At 56.4% G+C, this 23004-nt stretch overlaps 1 protein-coding gene across 1 annotated transcript; it reads right to left on the reverse strand.

Moving 5' to 3' along the window:
* Nucleotides 1-13024: 13024 nt before the first annotated feature.
* On the reverse strand, nucleotides 13025-20055 carry CDCP2 (CUB domain containing protein 2). Its single transcript, XM_050901370.1, is given in 7 exon segments — nucleotides 13025-13339; nucleotides 13543-13721; nucleotides 16552-16905; nucleotides 17401-17640; nucleotides 17643-17744; nucleotides 17830-18177; nucleotides 19980-20055. Coding segments are annotated over 7 exon segments (1614 nt in total).
* Nucleotides 20056-23004: the final 2949 nt, after the last annotated feature.

The following is a 23004-nucleotide window of genomic DNA, read 5'->3' on the forward strand; positions in this document are numbered from 1 at the left end:
ACACTGTGCTGTGAGTTGGTTTGCAAGGCAGGTCTAGGAATCACCCAAATTGTTTGTGATGCACAGTGCGGGTAACAACTGAGGACAATTGCTATCTGAAAGTGAATTACTCTATAGCGATGGCAGTTCTACTCTGAAAACAGCAACTCAGCGAGATCCACTTTTGTTTTTACAGTTTAGGCCTGGGAACCAACTGAGAGAGGGGAAAGTGATGTGGATGATTCTTTCCCCTCTTGCTAGTAAACCGTCCTGTGGAAGGGATGCCATTCATGACACAGCACTGTAAAATTTAAAAGCAGGAGCAACATAGATACAAACAAGGACCTGCCATGGTCCAGAGTAGCCCTGGGTTGTTTGTAATGTGTGGAGGAATGGGAAGATGGGGGGAATGCCAACCTTGTCCTCAAGGTGTATTTAGAAAAAAAGCAAAACTACAAACTGACCGCATCTCCTCGTTTGTGCATCCCTTTTAAAGTGGTGCAAGCCAAAAGAGATACCAGCCGCTGTCAGCAGGCCTGCCTGGGATCCGTTCGCTGTAATCTTACAGGCTGTCGAAATGTCACCTGGGGCTAGTGTGGGACAGCCAGTGCCTTCCCGAGCTTGCGGACAGCGTGGAACAACTTAGAGGTGTGTGTGAGCGCTTCTGCTCCACACAAACTACAAGCTCAGTCTGTCCTATGCCATCAGACTTCATTTTGGGATATAAGCCAAGCTCTGCCGGGCCCATCTCTTCTAGGTGACTTTTTCCATGCCCTCTCCTGGTCCCTGACACCTTCCTTTTCTAAGCAGCCTTCAGGGAAGAGAGATTTTGTTTGATCTATTTTGGATACCTTCAGCTAGCTCTTGAGGGCACACATTGCAGAGAAGATTATTTATTTTTAACTTCATTCTCAATACGTGCCAAATATTTTTCTTTTGGGAATTAATTTCAGGGATGCAGAGTTACTGCGTACCCGGAGAAAACTCTCTTATGAATTTCATCTATTTTATGGCTAATATTTTTGCCCGACTTGTTTTCAAAGGGACCTAAGTGTACAGCTCTAGGTCCAGCTCTTGCAACTTGAGCTGGCAGTATCATTTGGGCTGAAGATTCACAGACTCAGCTTTGCATAAAACTGTCTGGAGGAACTGGAAAAGATTCCAGTTGGGAGGGTTGGACTTGAGACCTGCAGGACAGGATGAAATGCAGAGAACAAGGGAATGCTTTAAGGACAAAAACAGAAAGGAAGGTGGGAAGGAAGACAAAAAACAGAGATGAAAAAGCAATAGGCCAAAAAGGGCTTCATTTTCCCAGAGGGTGATGCTGAATGTGACAGCAGGATACTCGGTACCTGACAGTAATCAAGTTTTTAATTACTCTGGAAGGACCAGATTTCCCCCCCTTTGAGCAATCTCACCTACACAACTGCATTTATTTATGCCTTAGGTTACCTACTGAATCAGTTTGGTACTCCTCAGTTCTTCCTTCCTTCTCCTGGCCAGTGCAGCCAGTGGGGAGACTGGGGCCGTGCGGCTCGTGGATAAAGCAGGAGGCCAGGGACGGCCGGTTCCCAGCGCTGTGAGCCATTCTGCACTAGCTGTAGTCCGCGTGACCTCTGCAAATCCCTTGAAATAGAAGGTCTGGAAGGGCACAAGCACCTGAACCCTATGGAGTGCATCGCTCCCAAGGCTGGCCTGGCTCTGAAACGTCTGATCTGCTATAGTTTGCCTGTGGCAAACCCACTCACAGAGGGTCCTGCAGGACCCTCGCCAGCTTGGGTTCCCCTGCAACATGGGTTACGCATCAGGCTGGGGAAGAAGGGGCCCCTCACGCATCCTGAAGTTTGGCCTCACTGGCCCAGGCATGCATTTCTCCTAAATTCTGGTCTTTCTCCTCCAGTTTTACTTGGCAGCCACTGTGCGGTGCAGACCGGCCACAGGGTACCGGTAAGACACGTTACAAAGGCAGGGACTATCCACAAGCTCCTGTCTTCACACTGGGGAAACCCTTTTAGATTAAAAGGGAGGATGAAAGGGCTGAGCGGTGGCTCCCTTGTGCTAGGTTTCTCTGGCATGGTGCCTTTGAAATAGCTGGTTCCCTTTTTACAGGGGAAACATTAAATGAAGGAGGCACCCAATCTGGAGAAAAGGTTCTTCTTTTTTCACTTTTCTTACCAGATTAAGCCCAGCCCACAGATTTCTTTCAGCAAAAGAGTAGATAAAGCCAACAGACCTATAGAGACCTGCTGCACCCAGCAAAGAGAGGACGGAAGCATGCACCTTCTAGAGGTGAGTGTCATCTCCTGCTCCCCCTGCCCGTGCTGCTGGTGCTTGGGGAATACAGGGTGGGCTTGGGCCAGCACCGGGATGGATGGAGGGGGAATTCACCCCGCCAGAGCTGACTTCTGACGAGCGAGTTTGGGAAGGCACCAGGCGACAGCTTGCTCCGTTCCCCATCAGCAGGCACGGCTAAGGAGAGCTTTGTCCTGCTGCAAATTACTTGGGCGAAAGAAGACGGGAGTAGACAAGACCCTCTCTGTCCTTCGGAAAAGAGAGTGCGCAGCGGCTCACCATTTTTTGTCTTTTAAGAGGGTCTTCAAAGGCTTCTCCACAAAGAACCCAAACTTTTAGATCTCATTTGCTTCCCTGGCAGACCTTTAATATGAAGGGTTTGCTAGGCTGGCCCCAGATTAAGAGATGTTAAGGCAAGGAGCAGCCACAGATGTCTTTTGGAGCCCTGATCATTTGATGGAGGCTCCAGAAACTTTCCTCCCAGGGTATGTTAGCACACCACAGGGCAGGAGCATAAGATGGAGCAGAAATTGGGGGCTGGAGCAGAGGAGGGACAGAGGAAAGCAGAAAAGAAGAGGTAGAGGGCGGGAAACACGTTGGGGAGTTCCCCAGCGCGGCTGGCCGCAGCCAGCAAACCCTTGCTCCTCCATGCAGCGCACAGAACCAGAAGCACTGAATCTCTCTTGCTGCTTTAAATGGCTGCGGCACTTTTAAAATGTTTTTAATGCTAAGGAGTGAGCCCTCCCATAGCAGAGATCATGTTGTAGAAGATACCACAAGAGCTAGAGAGCCCTCCTGCATTTGTTTAAACACTCCTCCGCACAGGTGCTGATATTGCAGGATAAATCCCCCCCCAGTTCAGGTGAATTGGATGTACTGGCATCTTGCAAGAGGGGAAACTGAGGCACAAAGGGACTCTGACATGCTACAGGACGCAAAAAAAGGGAAGCCCGTGCCAGGGTTACACTGCAATTAATGAAGCTCTAATTCTTCTGCTGGCAGTCCACTGAACAACATCCACGGTCTCTGTCAATTAGACTAGATTATGGGATAATCCTTGCTAATTATATATTATTATATAGCAAGCAGTTATCTCCCTATAAAGGGTGCTCCTATAATGAACAAACGCTGTTCCTCTAGCACAGCCAGCCCCAATGGCAAAAAATAAAAAGCCCAAACCATTTCTGCTGTGGCCAATAATTTGCCTAAGCTGAAATTTTCACATTTCAAACACTGCACTCCTGTCCTGGATGGATGGAGGAGGAGGAGGGCTGGAATGGGCAGAGCCAGCCAGAGAGGGGAGGCAGGGTCAAATCCGCACCCCCTGAACCCACTGCAGAGGCATGGCCGTAAGCTCAAAATCCGGCTGTAAACCCTCCCGTACATCACAGAGCGAATGCCCTGTTCAGCTTCCACATGCCCAAACCCCTATGAACAGGGGAGGAAGACCGTGCTGTCCCCGGTGCCCTGATGGCTGGGAAACGGGGTTTAAAATAAGCTGGAAAAACAACTCCCGGTAAATGCTGTCATTGCATTTTTAATTGTCCATATGCTTGATCCATTATGTTTCCCCAGATGGCAGGGCTGCTTGACTACTGCCTCCTCATCTGTGCTGCCACAGCTGGAGTCTCCAGCAGGTACCTGGATGCCCAAGGTAAAGATGCCCCTGCAGCAGGCTGGCATTGCCCACCCGAGCAGGCAGGGTTAGCCGCTTCCCTGCGAGAGGGGCTTTGGTTTGCCGGGGAGGGGGGCTTTGCTTGTGGCCGAGGCCAAAGGGGTTGGAGGGTCCTGTTTCCCTTACCACTGGTCTGCATCACGGGACTTCAGTCCGTGCAGGGACGCTGTAGGGAGACTGGATGGCTGAAGGCTGGGCGTGAGTCACTGATGGGGAAGGAAGGAATCCCAGGAGTGAGGTCTGAAAGCCACACAGCTCAAGAAAATAACTTCTGGGCTTTCTACTGCTCCCCCATCCCGGCTCTCCAAAGCTCCTTTGCCACTTTACATACTCAGACGCAAGCGAAAGCGACCTGCCCGAACTGTGGGCTCAGCCAGAGCAGAAAAGTACCTGGAATCCTACCTGTGCATTGGCTTTTATACGCTCCCGTGTAGGAACAAATCGATGCTTCCTCCAGATCTAGAAACAAGTAACCCCCTTTCAGGGAGCCAAAACAAGTCCCGGCTTTGCAGCCCAGTGACCCCCTGCAAGCAGGGCTGGAGGCGCTTGCACCCACGCCGCAGGTTTCACTGGGACAGATGACATGTTTTCTGTCCCCATCTGCCCCTTTTGCAGATGTTACGGTCCCCATCACAGGGACAGGGGAAAGAGGGGGACAATTTCCCAGGCTGCTGGTGGCCAACGCTGCTACTCACACCAATACCCCAGCCAGCTCCAAATCAGTTACGCCTTCCTTCTCCCACTGGGTGCAGAGGATGGCCAGGCAGCCTGGGCAACTGGGACCAGTAAGTGCCTTGCTGCATCCCAGTCTGCAGGGGTTCCTTGCCCTGACCGGCGCAGGACAGTGAGAGCTGCGGGGAGATGAGGGAATGTGCTCCATCCCAGACCTGTCTCCGTTTAGGCAGACACCCGCCTTGTCCCCGGGGTGCAGGGCTGGGACCCGGCAAGGGCTGTCACCCACCCCGGGCTCAGGCACCATAGCGTGGTGCTATGGAGGGGGCTGACGGTTTCCCCTTCCCCGTTTCCTCCGTCCCCGCAGAGGTGCCCGGCCGCCCGGGTGTGAGCTGCATCCTGCTCTACCCCAAGCACATGTGGTGCCGCTGGCCCCCACGGGACGGAGCCCCGGCCAACACCTCCCTCCGCCTCTGGTACAGGATGAGGTAAGTCCTGGAAAGCCTGGAAACCTTATCCTGGCCGTGAAACACCAGCCACTGTGAGCGGGAGCAGCCGAAGGGAGGGATGGAGTGGGTTGTTTTCCCTGCTCCCCCCGGCATCAGCGGGTACCAAAATGCCATGGCTCACTCCCTCCCTATAACAGGGCTTGGAGAGGCATTTGTGGAGTTGTTTTTCCACCCACAAATAGAAGGAGAGGCTGCGGGGGTGGTTTCGTGCTGGGGAGCAGCGCTGGGGTGCAGAGCAGCACTGGGGTGCAGAGCAGCACCACCTCCACGGGGCTGCTTGCCTTGTACCCACTGTGTTTTTGGGAGGCTGGGGGCACCGGCTGGCCCCAGGGCATGCCGAGGGAGGGGGCTGCTGGCATCATCACCACCTCCTTGGGGTGCAGGGGAGCCCCAGAAGTAGAAGAGTGCAAAGACTATGTCTCCGCTGGCCCCAACTCCTGCTACTTCAGCCGGGAAAACTTCTGCCTCTACCTGACATACGAGATCTGGCTGGAAGCAGAGGGCTGGGCGTCCGAGAGGCTGGTGGTGAACACAGCGGACATAGGTGAGTCCATCACTGTGCTGGGAGGGAAGAAGGGGAGCAGGCGTGTGAAGCTGGTGGCACCTAACAGTGCGGGCTGGGTGGGGGGTCTCCCTCCCCGACACAACCCCCTGTCCTCGGTCCATCACCTGCAGCTCGGGGGAAGATGCCGAGCAGCCCCTTGCTGCCCACAGCTGACGCCAACCCTGTGGTTTTGTTCCCCCAAAATGGAGCAGCCAAGACGGACCCCCCCGGGGCATGACAGCCAGCGGCTGGGGCACCTACCTGTCGGTGGACTGGCAGTACCCGCCGGGCATCGCTCCCTCCTACTTCCCGCTCCTGTTCCAACTGCGGTACCGGGAGCTGGGCAGCAGTGCATGGGTGGTGAGTCCTCCGTCCTTCCCGGTGCAGACCCCCTCTCGGTGCAACACCCACCAACCCTGCCAAGGTCCTGGGGAGCTGTGACCGGCTCGGTGGCAAAAGTGGCTGGGGGCCTTCTGGCCATAAACATCAAACCCCTGAGAAAAGTACCCTGGTGCAAGCCCACAAACCGCCCTTGCCATCGCCCCAGGGCCAGTCGCTATTAAATTAACCGTAAAGGCCCATTTGAGGAGAGGATGCAGGTTTGAACCTGGAGAACGGATTAGGGGAGCAGAGCCGGCCTCATTCCTGGCATTCCTGGGGAAAGGGAAAAATAAGGTAAAGAGCCAAAGCAGGATCGCAGCAGGACTTCCTGGCTAGGTGGTCCCCAGCCGTGGCCTGGCGTGGGACTCGGGCTGGCCGGGCAGCGCTGCCACAAAGCATGCTCGCGCCGGCGCTGCCGGTGGTACCAACCCTGGTGTCTGGAGCTGCCCCACGTGCGTCCTGCGTAGGGAGCAAGGAGCTTGCAAGCAGCTCTCCGCTGGCTGGTGCTACGATCAGCCGCTCCCCAGGTCTTCACACTACCGCTTTTGGAGCTGGGGGATTTCGGGGAGGATGGAGGACACAGGGCATGCTCCCAGCCACGGGGTGCGTGTGGGAAGAAGGGAAAAACCTCAAACTATTCACTGAAGCAGCAGGATTTGTGCCCACGGAGGGAGTGCAATGCTGCACGCCACCAGCACCGCTCAGAGACATGGGGTTCAGCTCCAGCACTGGCTCCCTGGGTGTCACAAGCGTGCTAGTTCCCTGCACCCCAGTCCCAGACTGTGGGACTTGAGTATAAAAACTGAAAATAATACACAAATAACCCTCTGAGCAGAGGAAGAGGGGGAGAGGGAAGAAGTCTCTCGCTGGAGGAGAGCTGTGAGAGTCATTTAACTACATTTCCCCTCCTCTTCCTCAGCACGAGCCTGACATGGGGGAGCAGACCAGCTACCACATCTACGATGTGAGGCCGGACACCACCTACGTCCTGACGGTTCGCTGCAAGAGCGCAGAGGGGAATGGCTTCTGGAGTGAGTGGAGCACCCCGGCCAGCGTGAGCTCGGGGACCGCCAGTGCCCGCAGCAAGAGCACGCACCCCACAGCAGTGGGGCCGGCCCCGGTCCCAGCTCCCCTTCCCACCCCGGGCACTGCTGGTGTCACCACAGAAAACTTTACCGAGTATTACATAGAATAAACCACCAAAGGGTAGTTGCCTGGTAAGGGGTAAACACCTAGCTGGTGCTCAGGAAGCTTTTCTCTTTCTGCAGCCACCAAGGTAACACACTGGCCATTTTATTTTCATTTTAAGAGAAAGACATGAGTCAGCAGAACCTCACTGCGTCCCTTGGGCCACATAAATCTCAAGCGAGCAGAGCATGTGATGCTTCTGCTTAAGAAAGCATCGGGACATCCTTTGTTTTTTTCCAAGCATGGGATCTATAAGGGGTCTATAAAGCATTCCTGGAAGGAGAGGGACTTGAGCTATCTGTCACAGCCGAAGCACTGCTTTGGAAAGGAGAAGCCCCTCAAACAGCTAGCTCCTGCATGGTGACCCCCAGGGCTGAGTGTGCAGCCCCTGACCTGCAGCATCCATCTGCCTGCGGGATGCTGAGCTCGTGTGAAAAGTCAAGCACGCACTCCATAATTACAGTGCTGCAGCCAGAGGGGCCCCATCCCTGCTCCATGCCATGGCCACGCTCAGCGGCCGTGCATGAGCAACCAGAGAGCCGCAAGCTCTACCCGCACTGCAGGGACAGACCCAGTGTCCCTGGGGGCTCCAGCACGGCCACCGAGGGGTGACTGAGCCCTGAGCGATCCCCAGAGCTCACCCAGCTGCGGTGCTGCTCGGCCTCTCACCTTCCTCACACCGGGTGGCTCCAGGGGACCGGAGACCAATGATGCCAGCTCAAGCAAGCTGACACCCTGCCTGCACCACACTCCTTCCCAACCCCATGGTGCCCTGCCTGCCTGCCCACAGCTTTGGGGGCATCAGAGAGGCTCTGAGCAAGACTGGGTTCAGCTGCAGGGCTGGGTTCTGCTGTGTTGAGTTTGCATCCTCAGCAGAGCCCTCCCGCCCTGAGGCTCCTCCAGGCTGCTCGAGCCCTCACGGCATGACCGGCTGCACCTGAATGGGGTTGCTCCAGGTATGGTGGGATTTTCCGAGGCTGCCAGACCCACGTGTTGTGGATCATGACACCATGTGCTTGCTGGGAGACCCAGGGGGATGCCCGGTCCTGCCCAGCACCCCAGGGCTGGCCCCGTGCCTCCGGGCAGGAGGAGCAGGGTCCTGCGCAGGCAGCGGTGCCCATTTTGGGGCACTTCCACCACCATTGCACTTGCCCAATGCAGCAGCACAAAAGCACAGTGCCCATCAGCACATCCCCCATCAGCACGTCCCACCAGTGTGACACATTAGGAAAACCTTCCCGTTAAATAGAGAAAACATGGAGAGCATGGCTGGGATTTTTAGGATATTTTAGCCCAGCTTCTCTCCGGTAGGAGCGATTCCCCCAGGGAGGGAGAGGAATAAATCAACTGATCTCCTGGGGGCTCTTTCCATCCTGTTTCCTATGATCTACAATTTTCACCAACCGTTCTTCACCAGATTTGCATGCAGACGTTTGCAGAGAGATAACGGAGGCTCTGCCTCCCGCCCAACAGCAAAGCCTTTGTCTGCTCTGGAGAGACGCGACTCCACGTCCATAAGCAAAGCCAGGAAATGGGGTGGCTGCATTCAGCCTGGAGCAATCAAATCATCAGGCTCTAAATAAATAATCAGATGAGTAATGGGAGCGCTGCCTACGCCCGCCGCTCTCCCTGCCTGCTCGGGAAGCGCCGGGCAAACGCTAAGGAGGGAAACTGAGGCCTGATGCGTGAGGACCGCGGGCATAGTGGAAGGAAGGAGCGCTGGTGATGGATTCCTGACATCTGTTTGCAATTCATCTGAGCGGCTTTTACATGAGAAAAAGGGTTTGTTGCACAAAATGACCCGGGCAGTCCCTCTCTCCAGGCTGTGGGCTTGCACTGTTCCCCTCCCCTGCTGGGCTCCATCCCCAGCCGGGGCAGTGCCCAGCCAGGGGACTTTGCACCCGCTCCCCAGGATCTTCTCCCCTCCCGGCTGTCCCGACGCGACCTCCCGTGCTGCTGGGGTCTTAACCCGCAGGGACGAGGACGGACGTGCTTGCTGAAGGAGAACTGCTATGGGTGCCACTCCGGTCCGTGCCATGGCTACGCTCAGCAGCTGCACGAGTGGTGGCAGGGAAACCCTCTGGGCCACAGAGGTGTCCCTTGATCCATTTCTGGGAAGCTTTGGTTGCACGGAAGAGATCAGATGAACACAGATTTCTTATTAAAATTAATTTGCAAGGCCAGAATAGCTCCAGCCCCTGGTTACACCTCTCCTTTCTCCTTCTGGCCCCTTTCCGTTAGCTCTCCCTGCAGTTCCCGCTCATTTTGCATCACATTGCTTATCGCAGTGACAAATCAGCCGGCACCTCCCCGAGCGCCCCTCCATGCCGGCTGTCCCTGTCACACCTGGCTGCAGGCATGGGTCGGCCAGGCCATGGGAAAGGCAAGGGACAGCTTCGGGAAAGCCTGGTGAGCCCCAGCCCCAGAGGGGAGAGTACAACCACTCCCCATCATGCTCGGGAGCTGGGTGAGCACCAAGTGCCCTGTGCACAGAGCCCCATTGACAGGAAAAGGTCACCCGAGGCCAGGAGGGTGACAGCTACAAGGGGCTTTTGTCCCGGGTGTGACAGCAACAGCGATGGGGACGTGCCACCGGTGCTGCCAGGTCTTTCCGTGCACTGGTGTGGGATGCTGGGGCTGTCGTGCTCTGGGACCACGTCTCAGCCAGCAGCATCACACTCCTGGGCTGCCTGCAGCCCTTGGGAAAGGGGTGCTGGGGAGGGGGATACCCCGACATGGTGTGGGGAAGGAGCTGGAGAAGCTATTGAGTGATTCGGGGAGTGGGGAGTGCAGAGGCAAGTGGGATAAACCAGCTGGGAGCACGTTTGGGCTGGAAATCCAGAAGGGGTTATCACCGGCAGTGCAGGGGTCTGGCGGGGCTTTGCAAAGCTGCAGGCATGTCATGAGCCATTTGGCCATTGCCATTTTGGACGGAAACCAATCCTGCATTAACTGGGGAGAGGTGGTGCTCCCATGTCCCAGCCACCAAGCTGGGAGCACAGTCAGGGCCTCAAGCATTACCTCTGTCCCCATGATGTTCCCTTTGCCCCACGCTGCTGGCATGGCACTCATTGGGGTCCTCAGGCTCAGTGGTACTGAGTATGTGAAAGCACAGAGGACTCCCAGCCAGTGCTGGTGGTGACACCTCCAGGTTTTTTGCAGCAGCAGCTTCCCAGGGTGTCAAATTTGGAATGGAAAGGGAGCGTCCTGTATAGCAGGGAAGAGGTGGTTTAACAGGGGATGTCAGTGAGCAAAATCCTGCGGGGCAGGGAGAGACCAGATGCCAAAACCTAAAGGAGAAAACGAAAGGCTGTGACACGCCGGAGTGTGATTAGGGGCCAAGGAGGATCGGTGCTTGGCGAGCACGGGAGGGGGGTGACCCACGCCCGACCCACGGGTGTTAATGACCCCGCCATGAGCCCCTGGATAATGCCCTGCGGGGCCAGGGGTGCTGGGGAGCCCCTTGGCTCGGGGGAGCGGAGCTGCTCCCACAGTGCCAGTCCTGCATCCGTAGGGAGGCATGCAGGCGAGCGCTGCACGCAGGGATGCTCGGGCAGCTTCGAACCGGAGCCAGAGCTGGAAACCCTCTCTGGGGCGAGCACAACAGCGGTCCGTTTTGCTGTTGGACTCTGGGACCAGGTCCAGCTCCTTATTTGAGTGCTACACCACCAGCTACCCAGAAAAGCCTTTTTCCCTGCAAATCGCAGAGTGCCGGAGGCTCCAGCCAGGCGAGGAGGTGCCCGTCCTGCGGGTGAGGGGCTGGATGTTTCTGGGTGCTGCGGGCTCCCCGCCAGGCATGAGCGGCTGCAGCGTTCACCTGTTTCAGCAAAATCTGGGCTGCCAGGAAGGTTAATTATATCTTTAAGTTTCTTCAGTTGTCAAATCTTGTAACTATCATCTCAAGCTGACAGTTATATACCTAGCAATTAACTGGCAGCAAGCCTTTGCAGGCAGCAGGGGGGTCTGGCCTTGTTTCTCCTCTATGTACACAAAACGCTCTCAAAACATTGCCTTAATGGAGCTTAACAGTGCTGGCAAATATTTCACTCAGAAATCTTGCATTCGCCGACGTGTTGCACCAACAAACGCCAAATCAATCCGGGCTCTGATCACGAAGGCTCCTCGTCAGGAGGCACGCGCAGATTTGTGCCTTCTTTCCTCCCCAGACACCCTCTCAGGCATCCGTGGGCTGGTGCAAACCAGGAGGAAAAGCCGCTTGATCATCGTCCTTTTCCTTTCCTGCTGCTTCCTCTGATGCTCTGATGTACAGACCTGTCCCAGTGGGTGCGGGAAGCAGGACATCAGTCAGGAAAGCATTTCACCTACGGGACTGTCCTGTCGGCCCCTGCTAAAAATCCCGCCGGCGGATTCAGCAGCAAGAGGGGTTTGCTGCGCGGTGTGATGCTGTCACAGGAATAGCTGGTACCCTCCCTAGGACAGATTCACGTTTAGAGACAGCGCTATGAAAAAAATGGCTCCTGGATTACCCACTGCCCTCAAGTTCATTTTTTTGCCCTTGAATGACCATGTTTGGACATTTTAAGATCTCTCCCTGCACCACAGTGTGTTTTACCCCAGGCTGGGGTGGATGGCCCCTACGCCAGGCTCCCAGGGCTGTATTCACCCTGCTTCTGCAGTGAGATTTCACATTGGCTTTGCCATACGCTGGTTCTGACCCATGCCAGGACAAACACCGGCTGCTCTGTGATAGCCACCCCCTGTGTGATGCCGAAAGGGAATTTCCTTTGCGTTGGTACGGCACAAGAGGCAGGCAGGGGTTATTTGGCCATCCAGCAGTCAGTAGCATCAGGGCTTTTGGGGAGGAACCCAAGTTTTCTGGAGGTGCAGGTGACCACAGGACTCCTATTTTCACGCTCTCGGCTGCTGAGCTCACCCTTTGCAGGGACCAAGGGTGGAGGTCTGGTGTCACCGAGGCTGGCAGCAAAAAACATGTCAGTCCCAGGGAAGCCAGCCCCTCCTGCTGAGGCCATCTTTAAAAGGTTACCGAAACCTCCGTGCCCACGGTTTCAGACTCCAGGAGCAACGCCAGTACAGAGCTCACAGTGGCGGACACCTGGGCGTGCTGGAAAGGAGTAAAACACAGAGAAGAGAGATCGTTCTCCTTCCCTCCAGCTGCTGGTGGCTGAAGCACTCAGGTGAGTCCTGCGAGCAACGACATGCGAAGATCAAACGAGTTGCTCCAGGGCACCCGGTGAATGCAACTCATCATATCGCCTGCGGACATCCAGAAACACTGCCTGGAAGCAGCTACATGAGCTACATCTATACTTGCCAAGTGGAGATACCTATAATCCAGCTTTACAGTACCCCCCGAGCACGGGCGGGAGCGTGGAAAACATTTGTTGGGAATATGGCTATATTTGGGGATGGTTTGTACCTTCAAGAATTCAGCCAGAAATAATTGACAGGATGATTTGCAGCCATCGGCAAACAACGTTACTTTCCCGAAAGCAGCAGCACCAGAGGGAAAACAAATTGAAGCAGGTGCGGGAAGAGTTAGGAAGCGCAAGAATTGCATTCCCGAGCCAAATGGACAGATTGAGACAGAGGAAAACAAATCGGGAAGGGAAACGGCTGCCTATTGCCCAGATTTTTCAGGCGCTGGGAGGAGGTGGAGGTTGGGTTCAGGCTCTGTTTTGGGGCCTGGGAGCTGTGTCTCCATTTAAGCAGCTGTGTTAGTGCTCAACCTGGGGTGAGGGTGGGTTTTTGGGGTGTGTTTCCACCCCGAGCAGGGCTGGCATCGCAGGGTCGGGGAGCAGCATCCTACAGCAGCACGAGCCCCACCACTGCGATGACCATGAGGAGCCCGGCCAGGATGCAGATGCTGATGAAGACGATGTCACTGGTGTCCTGGCTCTTGTTTTCGCGGGTGTCCGTCGCTCCCCCCTCCCGCTGCTGGGCATCCACCAGGTTTTCTGCCTGGCTGAGCCTGGATGGGTTGGGGCCAGCGATGAGGGTCACCGAGGCTTCCTTCCTCTTTGGCTCACACTGCACCTCGTACTGGTGGATGTCCTCCTCGTCACCCACTGAAAAATCGATGTAGAGGGTGCTGACGATGACGGACGTGTTGTTGCGTTTCTGCAAGACAAGGGTCGCAGCTCGTCGGGGCTTTGCGCAGCTCGTTTTCACAGGGGTTTGGAGGGCAGCTGGCCACGAATCAGACCAGCATCTACTGGGAAGATGGGAGAGGGACTGGGAACTCCTCTCTGCAGCCAGTACGACCGGCACAGGGCTAACCATCTGCTCAGCTTGCTTTAAAGGAAGGTTTGCCGACTGCTTACCTGAGATTCGGTGCCGCAGGTGTCGAACCTGGTGTGTATTTTAAAGTTCCTGCCAACCACCTGGGCTGCACAGGAGGGGGTCCCCAAATAAATCCTATTCCTCTCCAGCTGGGCCAGGGACTGTACGGGGATCTGGATGTGGAAGTCCGTCCGGGTGCAGCTGATGTTCATGGGCACAACTGTCGGGACAGAAAACAAGGTACATGTGAAGGTCGTCGGGAGGGGATTTCCCCAGGCTGCAGCGACTGCAGCAGCTCAGTGCAGAGCCACAGCCATTTTGAAAGCTCGCTGTCCCCATCACACACGAAGCAGGTGACCGACGGCACCAGGAGTAGCAGGGACATCGGCCTCATGAGTTTGCCGTGCATCTCGCAGTAGCTGGTGTTGCTGCTGTAGGACTCACGTGATGAGCTTTCAGGGAAAAAGGAGCTATACCAAAATGCAGAAAGAAATATCAGTATTTTAGCCCTGTCCCGTGCCGAGGTCAGGCACGGTTGGCTCCCAGGCACTGCCCTGCTTTCTCCCCCAGGGAGAGACCCCACCACCAACCCTCTTGAGCCTCATCCTCCTTCCCAGCTCTCCGAGTGACACCCGAGTGCTGTTACAGGCAACACCATCATGCTGTCACTGCCATAAGCAAGAAATGATTTACCCTGTGAGAGCAGCCGCTCTCCATTATTGCAAAGCCAGCGAAACATTTGAGTTGCTGCCCAGGATTAGACCACGAGAGCTTTGCTGATGGCTTGCTGTGGGCACAGAGCTCCCCTGCACGCTACGACACCCCAGCAAGAGACACTCTTACAGCGACGAAATGGAGGAGATGCATCTCAGGGGGACCCCACGCCTGCCTGCCCTGGAGCAATGCAGCTGCGCGGCTGCCACGTGGCCCCCAGGGAAGGGTGAGCCGGGTCCCTGGCCCCAGGGCATCGTCCTGGGGCATGGCCCAGCCCAGGTCCTGTCCCAAGCATCACCAGCCCTCCACCTCCTCCAGAATGTTATTTTTGATGGGGAGCTGGTGAACAGTACACGGAGGGAGCTGCTGTTGAGCTGCCCATGATGCTGAGACAAAGAGCAAGGCAATGGGGAACCCAGCCCCTCTCCATCACTCTCCTTCTGGCACCGTATTTGGCCCCTCTGGATGCAGAAAGCATCCATGCAGGGAAAGAAGCAGGGAGGAAAAATGCCCCCCTCTTTAAAGTTAATCCTTGCTCAGCTTGAACCAACCACTTGGGCAGTATGAATTATTGAATTATTCCAGCTCCCTCTGAATCTTGGCCTTATGAAACCGGTAAGATGCAATAAAATCAATATGAAAAAATAGTGTCACTTTGCTTCACTTAGTGCATTATAAAACCATTAGAAGATTTACCAAATAACTAAAGTGCATTAGATCAAGAGGAGGAGAAAATGGATCCTCTCTCCTGGCGTGAAGGCTTTCATTCAAATGGCCATAAATCATACACGCCCAGCCAAAAGTCATGCCCTTTCGTGGGCCCGAAAGGGAAATATCTGCGTGGCTGAAGGGCTGTAGATGTGGATGTGGAGGCTGAAAGGAAAATATCTGCGTGGCTGAAGAGCTGTGGATGTGGACGTGGAGGCTGAGGTGTCCCTTTGCCACCGAGGGCTCCTGAGGAAGCCGGTGGCGGGGAGAGGCCAGTGCCTCCCGGTGAGAGCAGCCGCTCTCCTGGCAGGGCACTGGTGGTTGGATGTGCCACGCAGGCTGCTAAATGCAAGCAGATGCCCAAGTCACCGGGCAAACAGAGCAGGCAGCCTTAGCTTTACGGAGGGAGGCTCGGTTTCACGTCCAAGCTTTCGTCCTCCCCCAACATGCATCCAGCAGCATGTATCGGGGGATGCAGGAGCCTTGGACAGCTGGGAGAAGTCACAACCCTCTCCGTGACGGGGCTTCCCCCCGCTCTTCAGCTAGCATCCCATCTATCTGTCTGCAAGCTCCTCCAACAGGAATGGGGTTTCTCCATGACCAGACACGGTGAGGCCAAGATTTCTCTCCCTGCACACTGCTGTAAAACAGTAAGAAATAAGCAGGACAAGGACAGGGACAGACCTGCTGTGCACACTAAAGCCCTACTAGATGGACAACCTCTCTCCCTCCAGAGGCTGCAGAGGCTCAGGACAAAACTCCATCCCATCTCTTACTCCTAGAGCTCCATACCCCCAAATCCCTTCTGCTACACTGGAAATGAAGAACGATTTTGCTGCTGAGGGATAAAAGCTCGTAAACTCAGGGCCAGCCACCCCCAACTCCTGTGCTGCCGGTCCAGCAGCCCTGCTCTGGCTCCAGCCTGCCGGCGAGGCTGCCCCTGTCTGAATCATCCCTGACACAGGTCAGCTCAGATGTAATTATCTTGAAATACAACGAACGCCATAAATTTGCTGGCTTTTGAGGTGCGAAGGTTGGCAAATACATGAGGAAGGTTACACACCGCTCCTCCCACCAGCTGCGGATGCACCGGCTGGGACACGGAGCACGCCAGCCACGGGGAGGTGCCGGGCAGGGCTGGCTGGGCAGATTTGGGAGCACCGTGCCCCGGGGGTCCTGCCCCTCCGGTGCTGCTGCCAGTGGAGGAGAGGACGCGGTTTATGTCTGCCTGCTCAGCCGTGTGCCGGCGGGGCTGGAGCATCCTGGGGAGCAGGGAACAGGGTTGTGATGCTTGAGCTGGTCACCTCCCCTGGGGCTTTGGTCCCCTAAAACCCCCCTGGGTTTTCTCTCCTTCATGCCCTGAGAGAGGAGCAGGAGCAGCAGCACAGATGCGGGGAGGAGAAGCTGGAAAGCGTCTCCTGAATACTAAACATGACACGGAGCATGTGCGTCTCGCACTCTGCGAGAGCTGGAGCTCACCCGCCGCGTCTTCACCCCATCCCTGAAGAGCCACGTGCTCTGCTCCTGCAGACAGGTAACTTCACCACACGGTCCTTCCAGAAATTACATGGTCTCGGGCATGTCCTGATGGAAATAAAGCATTGCGGAGCACCCAGGTGAGACCTTACCTCCCACGTAGGCGATGGAGAAGCCCCTCTTGGCCGTGTTGTGGTCAGTGTGGAGGACCAGCAGCAGCTGGTTGCTGCGGGAGGTGATGGGCGCCAGGCTTTCCCGCCCGCACCACCGCCCCAGCAGGGACCCGTTCTCGGTGCCGCCGTCGAAGGCAGCCAGGTGGTCATAGTCACAGCCGCCCGTCAGGCTGCTCCGGCCCTCCAGCTCCATGTCCAAGAAGAAGACCTTGACCCGGTAGCCCGGGGGCAGCTGGATGCTCCACTGGCACTTGAGGTTGTTGGGGTAGAAGTTGGGGTACCGAGGGCTGGACAGATTCCCTTTGATGGCGGTGAACACCCCCTGGCACTCACCTGCTCAGGGGAAAAGGGGAAAGGAAAAAATGAAAGCAAACCTGAAGCCCCCTGGGTGTGGATGAGCTGGCGGAGGAGCGATCACTTGTTTTATTGCTAAAGCATGCTCTGCCCTCCACCTCACTGCTCCCCAGCCTTGCGTTTGGCCGATGGACACCTACCAGTTTTGGGGGACGGCAATGCCCAAAGGTGGCCAAAAAGTCCTACACGGGCAGACGGGGAAAACCCGTATCCCCAGGGAATGGCATGAGCAAGGGAGAAGGGTGGCTCTTGCTCAAGAGGAAGAAAACTTGGGGCCTGGGAGAGCCACAAGCATGCCATTTGCATTGTGTGGTGGTTTACACTTCACACCATCATCTCATGAGCTCTCCCCAAAGGGCTCCCCTGCACTATCATCTCCTCTTGCTGCCATGGGAGGGAGAGCATCACCACCACCACCTTGGGGACCCATCCCCACGTCCTTCCCACCGCCCCACCACCCTGAGACCCCCGCACCCGAGTAGAAATGGGCCTTGAAGCCCCTGCCGCCGATGTTGAAGTCCGACTTGAAGAGGATGAGGAGGTGCGGGGCGGAGGAGACGGTGCGGGGCGGGCGGGCGCTGCCGCAGTAGCGTCCCAGGCGGGGGGCAGCGGCGGTGGGGCCATCGAAAAGGGCCACGTAGTCGAAGCCGCAGCCCTGGCCCCCCTCCACCTGGAAGTCAGTGAACACCAGGGTGAAGGGGCCACTGTCGCTGGCCCCCCGATGCTCCAGCGGCACTCGGCATCATTGGGGTAACTCTCGGGGTAGCGGGGGCTGGTGATCTCCCCGGACAGCCCCGTCAGCTGCCCTCCACAGGCATCTGCAAGGAAGCATGGATGATGAGGATGGTGGGGGAGGATGGACGGACGGACGGATGCTTTGCCACCACCGTGCCTCCCCGCTACCTTTCCGGTAGGCGGCGGCGAAGCCACGCTTGGCCACATGGCGGTCGGAGCGGAAGATGACGGCCATGACGTGCCAGGCGGAGGAGAAGGGTGGTGGGGGGCTGCGGCCACAGAAGGTGCCCAGGAGGTTGCCCCGGTCCCGGGCAGCCCCGTTGTAGACCTGGAGGTAGTCGTAGGCGCAAGTGGCGTGGTACTCCAGCTCGAAGTGGCTGAAGGAGAGCAGGACGGAGGAACCCTCGGCCACCACGATCAGCCACGTGCACTCCATCTCGTAAGGGTACGGCCCCGGGAAGTTGGGGCTGGAGAAATTGCCGGAGGGTGCTGAGAGCACCCCTCCGCATTTGATGCCTGAGGGACACAGAGGTGGATGTGATGTCCCCTTTCCAGGGGAAGCCTAAAAGGATGGAGATGGGGTGCACAGCACCGGCTCCATCTCACCACCGGCACTACCGAAACACCAGCGCCTTGCAGACCCCCATTGGGTTCAGCCACCCCTTCTCCCTGGAGGACACGTGTCCCCTCCATCACCTTTCATCCCTCCACGTAACCCCCTTCTCCCCCCGCTGCCCCCGCGCTGCCCCGTGGCGTGGCTGCAGCAGGACTTGGCCATGCCCGTGAGCTTGTCCTGCCGGTGACAGCACGGCGTCCCCATCCATTTCTTGCTGGGAAAAAGAAAGTAGGGAGTGAATTTTAATCGTTCAGTGGTTCCAGCCTCGCCGGTGCCCCGGCTGCCCAGCCCTTCAGCTTTGTGCCTCCCGCTGCTGATGCTCCCTCCATAAAATGGCGGTATTGGTGACTTCAAGCTGGGAGAAATAGGGGTGAAGGGCTCGATGCGCTTAACAATGAGTTATGCATGTAGGGATCGATTTTCTAATGAAATCTTTATACTGAGACATGGTTATTATAAAATAAGGCGGAGAGGGGGGGCGGCTGCCACCTGCCCCTGGGTCTGATTAGGGTTGGGGTGAAGGGGCTGATATAGCAGGCACATACATCATGTCTGGGAGGGACGCAGACCCTGTGTAGTCTCCGGGGGACATGTGCGGGTTCCCAAGCAAGGCTGGGCACTCACTGCCATCAATCTGGGCCAAGTATATTGCAAATCAATAGTCAGCCAGCGCGCATGGCTTTTCATCACGCTCGCTGGTGCGGTGACCTGCCGGCGAGGGGGGGCTCCTGCGGATGCGTGTGATGCAGTACCACGGCAAATGGGTAAGAGGCGGGGGGGGGGGGGGGGTTCCACAAGCAGCAAAGCTGGCCAGATCTAAAATCGCCTTACTAATTACTGGGGATAGGCAATAAAGTAATATGGGGCTGGTACTAAAGGCATAATGTTATTGAAATAAATATCCAAGAGGGGAGCCCACAGGAGGGGTGAGTAGCCACGGGGCAGGCAGATTGATGGATTAAGGGCTGGGAGCCTTGGGGCGCTCCGGAAGCCCAGGTGGGTGCAGGCAGGGGGGTGAGCAGGCAGCACCGGGCAGCGGGGCGGCTGCCTGCCCCTCAGGAGCACCTGCATTGGGGCCGGGATGGGTTTTGATTTCTGACACGGCCCTTTTGTGAGAAAGGCCCTGGCGTTTTCGGGGAGGGGTATTGCTCATTAGCCAAGTTACTGGGCTGACCTGGCCCACCCTGCCCCCTAAATTACTGTCTTGTCTGCTAACCCTGCCCTGCGTCCTGGGGGGTGTTTTATCCAGGTAAGGTGAGGTGTTTATTACATGCCCAGCAACATACACATACATATATACATTCACATATATACGTATATGTGTGTGTATATATATATATTTATATAGGCATGTGCAACTCCAGAAGTTAACAAACCCTTCAGCAAAGCACCTGTACACCACAACAGGACAACCCCTACCTGCAATCTTCAGTAAAATCAGCATGAAGCAGGAACTCAAGCGCGCGGTGGTGTCCCGCACTCGCTGCTGCGCACGGCGACTGCAGATCCCAGCTCCTTTCCCCAAGCCAAGCCAGGCAGCCCCTGGCCTGAGCGAGACCCTCTCCCTGCATGGGCTGAGAGCTGGGACCTGCTCGCACCCCAGAGCCACTGCAGCACCCGCAAACAGCCCTCTCCTCCCCGGGGACCACGGATGCCCATCTGGCCCTGTGGTCCCCACTGGGAGCTGGAATCGGGCTCTTACCTCTGCCGGGAGCATCCCCGAGAGCCCCGCACAGCACGGCCAGCGCTGCCAGGCAGCCCGCCCCTGTGCACCCCATCCTCCGGCAGGCAAATCTCCCCTCACCGGTGCCCGAGCATCCTTTCGGAGCTGTCTATCTGGGAGGAAAAAAATAAATAAAGAGAGAAATAAATAAAAAGCGGGAGGACTGTAGAATTAATAGCGGAATGAATAATTCATCACTTGTTTGAATTAAGAGCGGCAAGGTAACTTGATCTATTCCTCCCTTCCTTCACTCAGTTTTAATGATCTGGATCAAATGTCCCAAGGATTTACACTATACCAGATACCTTGTCAATACACTATATTTAGGAGAGATATTAATGTTTCAGATATGGTGTATAACGACAGTAAGTCTGGGCTGACAATATGCCCTTAAGGGGCTATGAAAATAATTTAGATCGCCAGGCAAGCCAGCAAACCAAAATGGGAATTTCAGACTTACCACGGAAAAGCACCTCAGGAATTAACGTGATTTATACTGCGGCACCCACTGCACAAAGCCAACCGGTGGTAAAGGCTAGAGAAACAGGGAACAGGATTTAAACGCAGCCGCGTCTCCACGTCGGCTCTCAGGTCAGCATCCCTGCAGCGAGTGCCCAGGCTCAGCGGGATGCTCAGCCCGGGAAAGCGGCAGTCGCGAGCACTAAAGATAGCAAATCCCACCTCCCCTGAGGAAGATTAGAGATGAATTGTGACTCACGGGCAAAAACATCGATTATTATAGAACCTGCTAAGGCCTTGGAGAATTACCATGTTCTTCCATGCCAGCTCATGCTCCTTCTCACCCAGGCTCTTGGATGCACTTGGCTGAAGGTAATCAAGCCTTTGCGTTCGGTGGGAAAGAAGTGCTCCTTGTGCTGTGCCACATTAGCTGGAGAAACCCCAAACCCAGCAGCAGTTCAGTTCCTTCCCTCCCGCCCAGGAGAGAAAAGACTTTCCTGCCACCATAGCCCACACCCAGATGAATGCCAGGAAACAAAAACCCACAAGGGCCTCCCGGTGTGAGGGACCTGTGCTAAAAAAGTCACCTTCAAAGCAGCGGGCAATGAAGCAGCGAGAGATAAGTTGCATTTATTAATTAAGCAATGAGGATCGATGCCTGAGACATTTCCTGTGGATTAATGATGGGCTAGGAGGAGCTGATGGCCCGAGGTGCAGCTAAGGACCATTAACGCCAACTGGTCATGAATCCCCAGGAAATGCTCCATGCCAAGGTCGTTAAGTGCCTGCATATATTTATGGGTAAGAATAACAACAATAATATTTGTACAGGCTCTCTCCCCGCTGCCCGGCCTCGCTGGAGCCATGCCGAGGGCTGGTGGGAGCATTGGGGCATCCCAGCTAGGAGCCCTCTGTCCTGAGCCCAGCTGAGGCGAGGGACATGGGGGTGTCTGTCCTGGGGCGTTGGGCACCGCGTCACCCCACGAGCACCAGGAGTAAGCGCACGTTTGAATGAGGAGACGCAAGGCAGCCCTCCCTGTCCCGGGGCGCAGCACAAAGCTCCCACTCTGGTGCAGGCTCTGGGAGATGGCTGCGACGCTGGTACATCTCCTACTGACCTCTCAGGGACACTGCAGAGCTTAATTAGCTGCTTCCCTAACGGCTTGGAGAGGAGGTCTGTCCCTGTGCCTTGTACAACGCGTGCGGGGCCAGCACCCACAGCAAAGAGGCAGGAGAGGTCTGGCACCACAGCCCATGGTGCAGGGGCCTCTCCTGGCTATTTCCATAACCACAGCCCCGGCTCAGCCAGGAGGAGTGCTCAGCCCTCCCTGCCACGATCCCCCAGGCTCGGGGAAAGCGTGCTCCCTGGCTTCTCCATCGCTGCACGACGGAGCAACACGTTCATCCTTGCTGCATCTGTCTCCAGCAACACCCACCATCCTCCAGCCCTTCCACCGCCGGCCTCAGCGCCGAGGCACATCCCAGCACAGAGCCAGCGTCCGGGACGCCAGTACCTACACGGCCGCTCTTCTCCATCCCTCCAGCTGCGCTCTGCATCAGCGATATCCCCAGGAGACGGGGGGCCAGGGCTGCGCAGCACAGCAGCTGTGCCCCCCTCCTGGGAGACGGCATCCATCAACCGCCGGCACATTCACCCTTCTCCTGACCTGGGGATGGCCATTCCCCGGCTGGGCCTGAGCCCAGGCAACGCTGCTTGGCAGCCGGCAGAGCCGGGCAGGAGGGAGGAGGGAGGCAGGGGGAGGACGAGATGCGGCGGGAGGGGGTCTTTCCGCACGGAGGTCTGGCCGGAGGTGCTCTGGATCAGCCCACGGTGCTCTGGCTCCAGCCAGAGACATGGTGGGTGATTTCAAGGTGTGCCGTATCGGGGCTGCCTTTATTCCTCTGCGGGCAAATTTATAAATCATGAGTCAAAAAGGCATTTGATTCATTTAAATAGAAAGGATGTGATCAGGACTGTGAGACTTCAGAGAAGATCAAAGGTTTAAATACAGTCCCCAGGAGAAACGGGAATTATTTAGGCAGGAAATAATGAGATGAAATTAAGAAGGTATTCAGGCTGCACATGAGGAAGAAGAAAGGAAGCAAAGCGAAGCCCCTCTCCCCGGCACAGCGCTGCACGGGCGGCAGGGGATTTCTGGGGGGCAGCCAGAGCACCAGAGCATCCTGCCAGCACCCCCCCTGCCCCGGCAGGAGAGGCAGGGTGCGAGCCCCTGCCTTGGCCTGGCAGTCGCCACCCACCACTGGCAGGGAGCTCACGCACCTCCAGCTCCACAGATCCCCCGATAATCGACAGCATCACCATCATTTCCCTATGAAACTGCCACCATGGGCTAGTTCCCAGGCCTCCAAAGGGAAGGAAACCTCTCCTCTTCCCTCGGTAGGGAAAATCCTGCCCGAGAGCCTTTCCATCCTACATTCCTGCCTTTGCAGGAGTGCCATGCAAGCCTCTGAAAGGGGCTGTCCCCATGGGGGACGGGTTGGGAAGAGGGGACTCGTGTGAGAGCCAGCCTGAGCAATGACAAAA

The sequence above is a fragment of the Gymnogyps californianus genome, chromosome 8 (assembly GCF_018139145.2).
Source record: "Gymnogyps californianus isolate 813 chromosome 8, ASM1813914v2, whole genome shotgun sequence".
In the NCBI taxonomy this organism is placed as follows: Eukaryota; Metazoa; Chordata; class Aves; order Accipitriformes; family Cathartidae; genus Gymnogyps; species Gymnogyps californianus.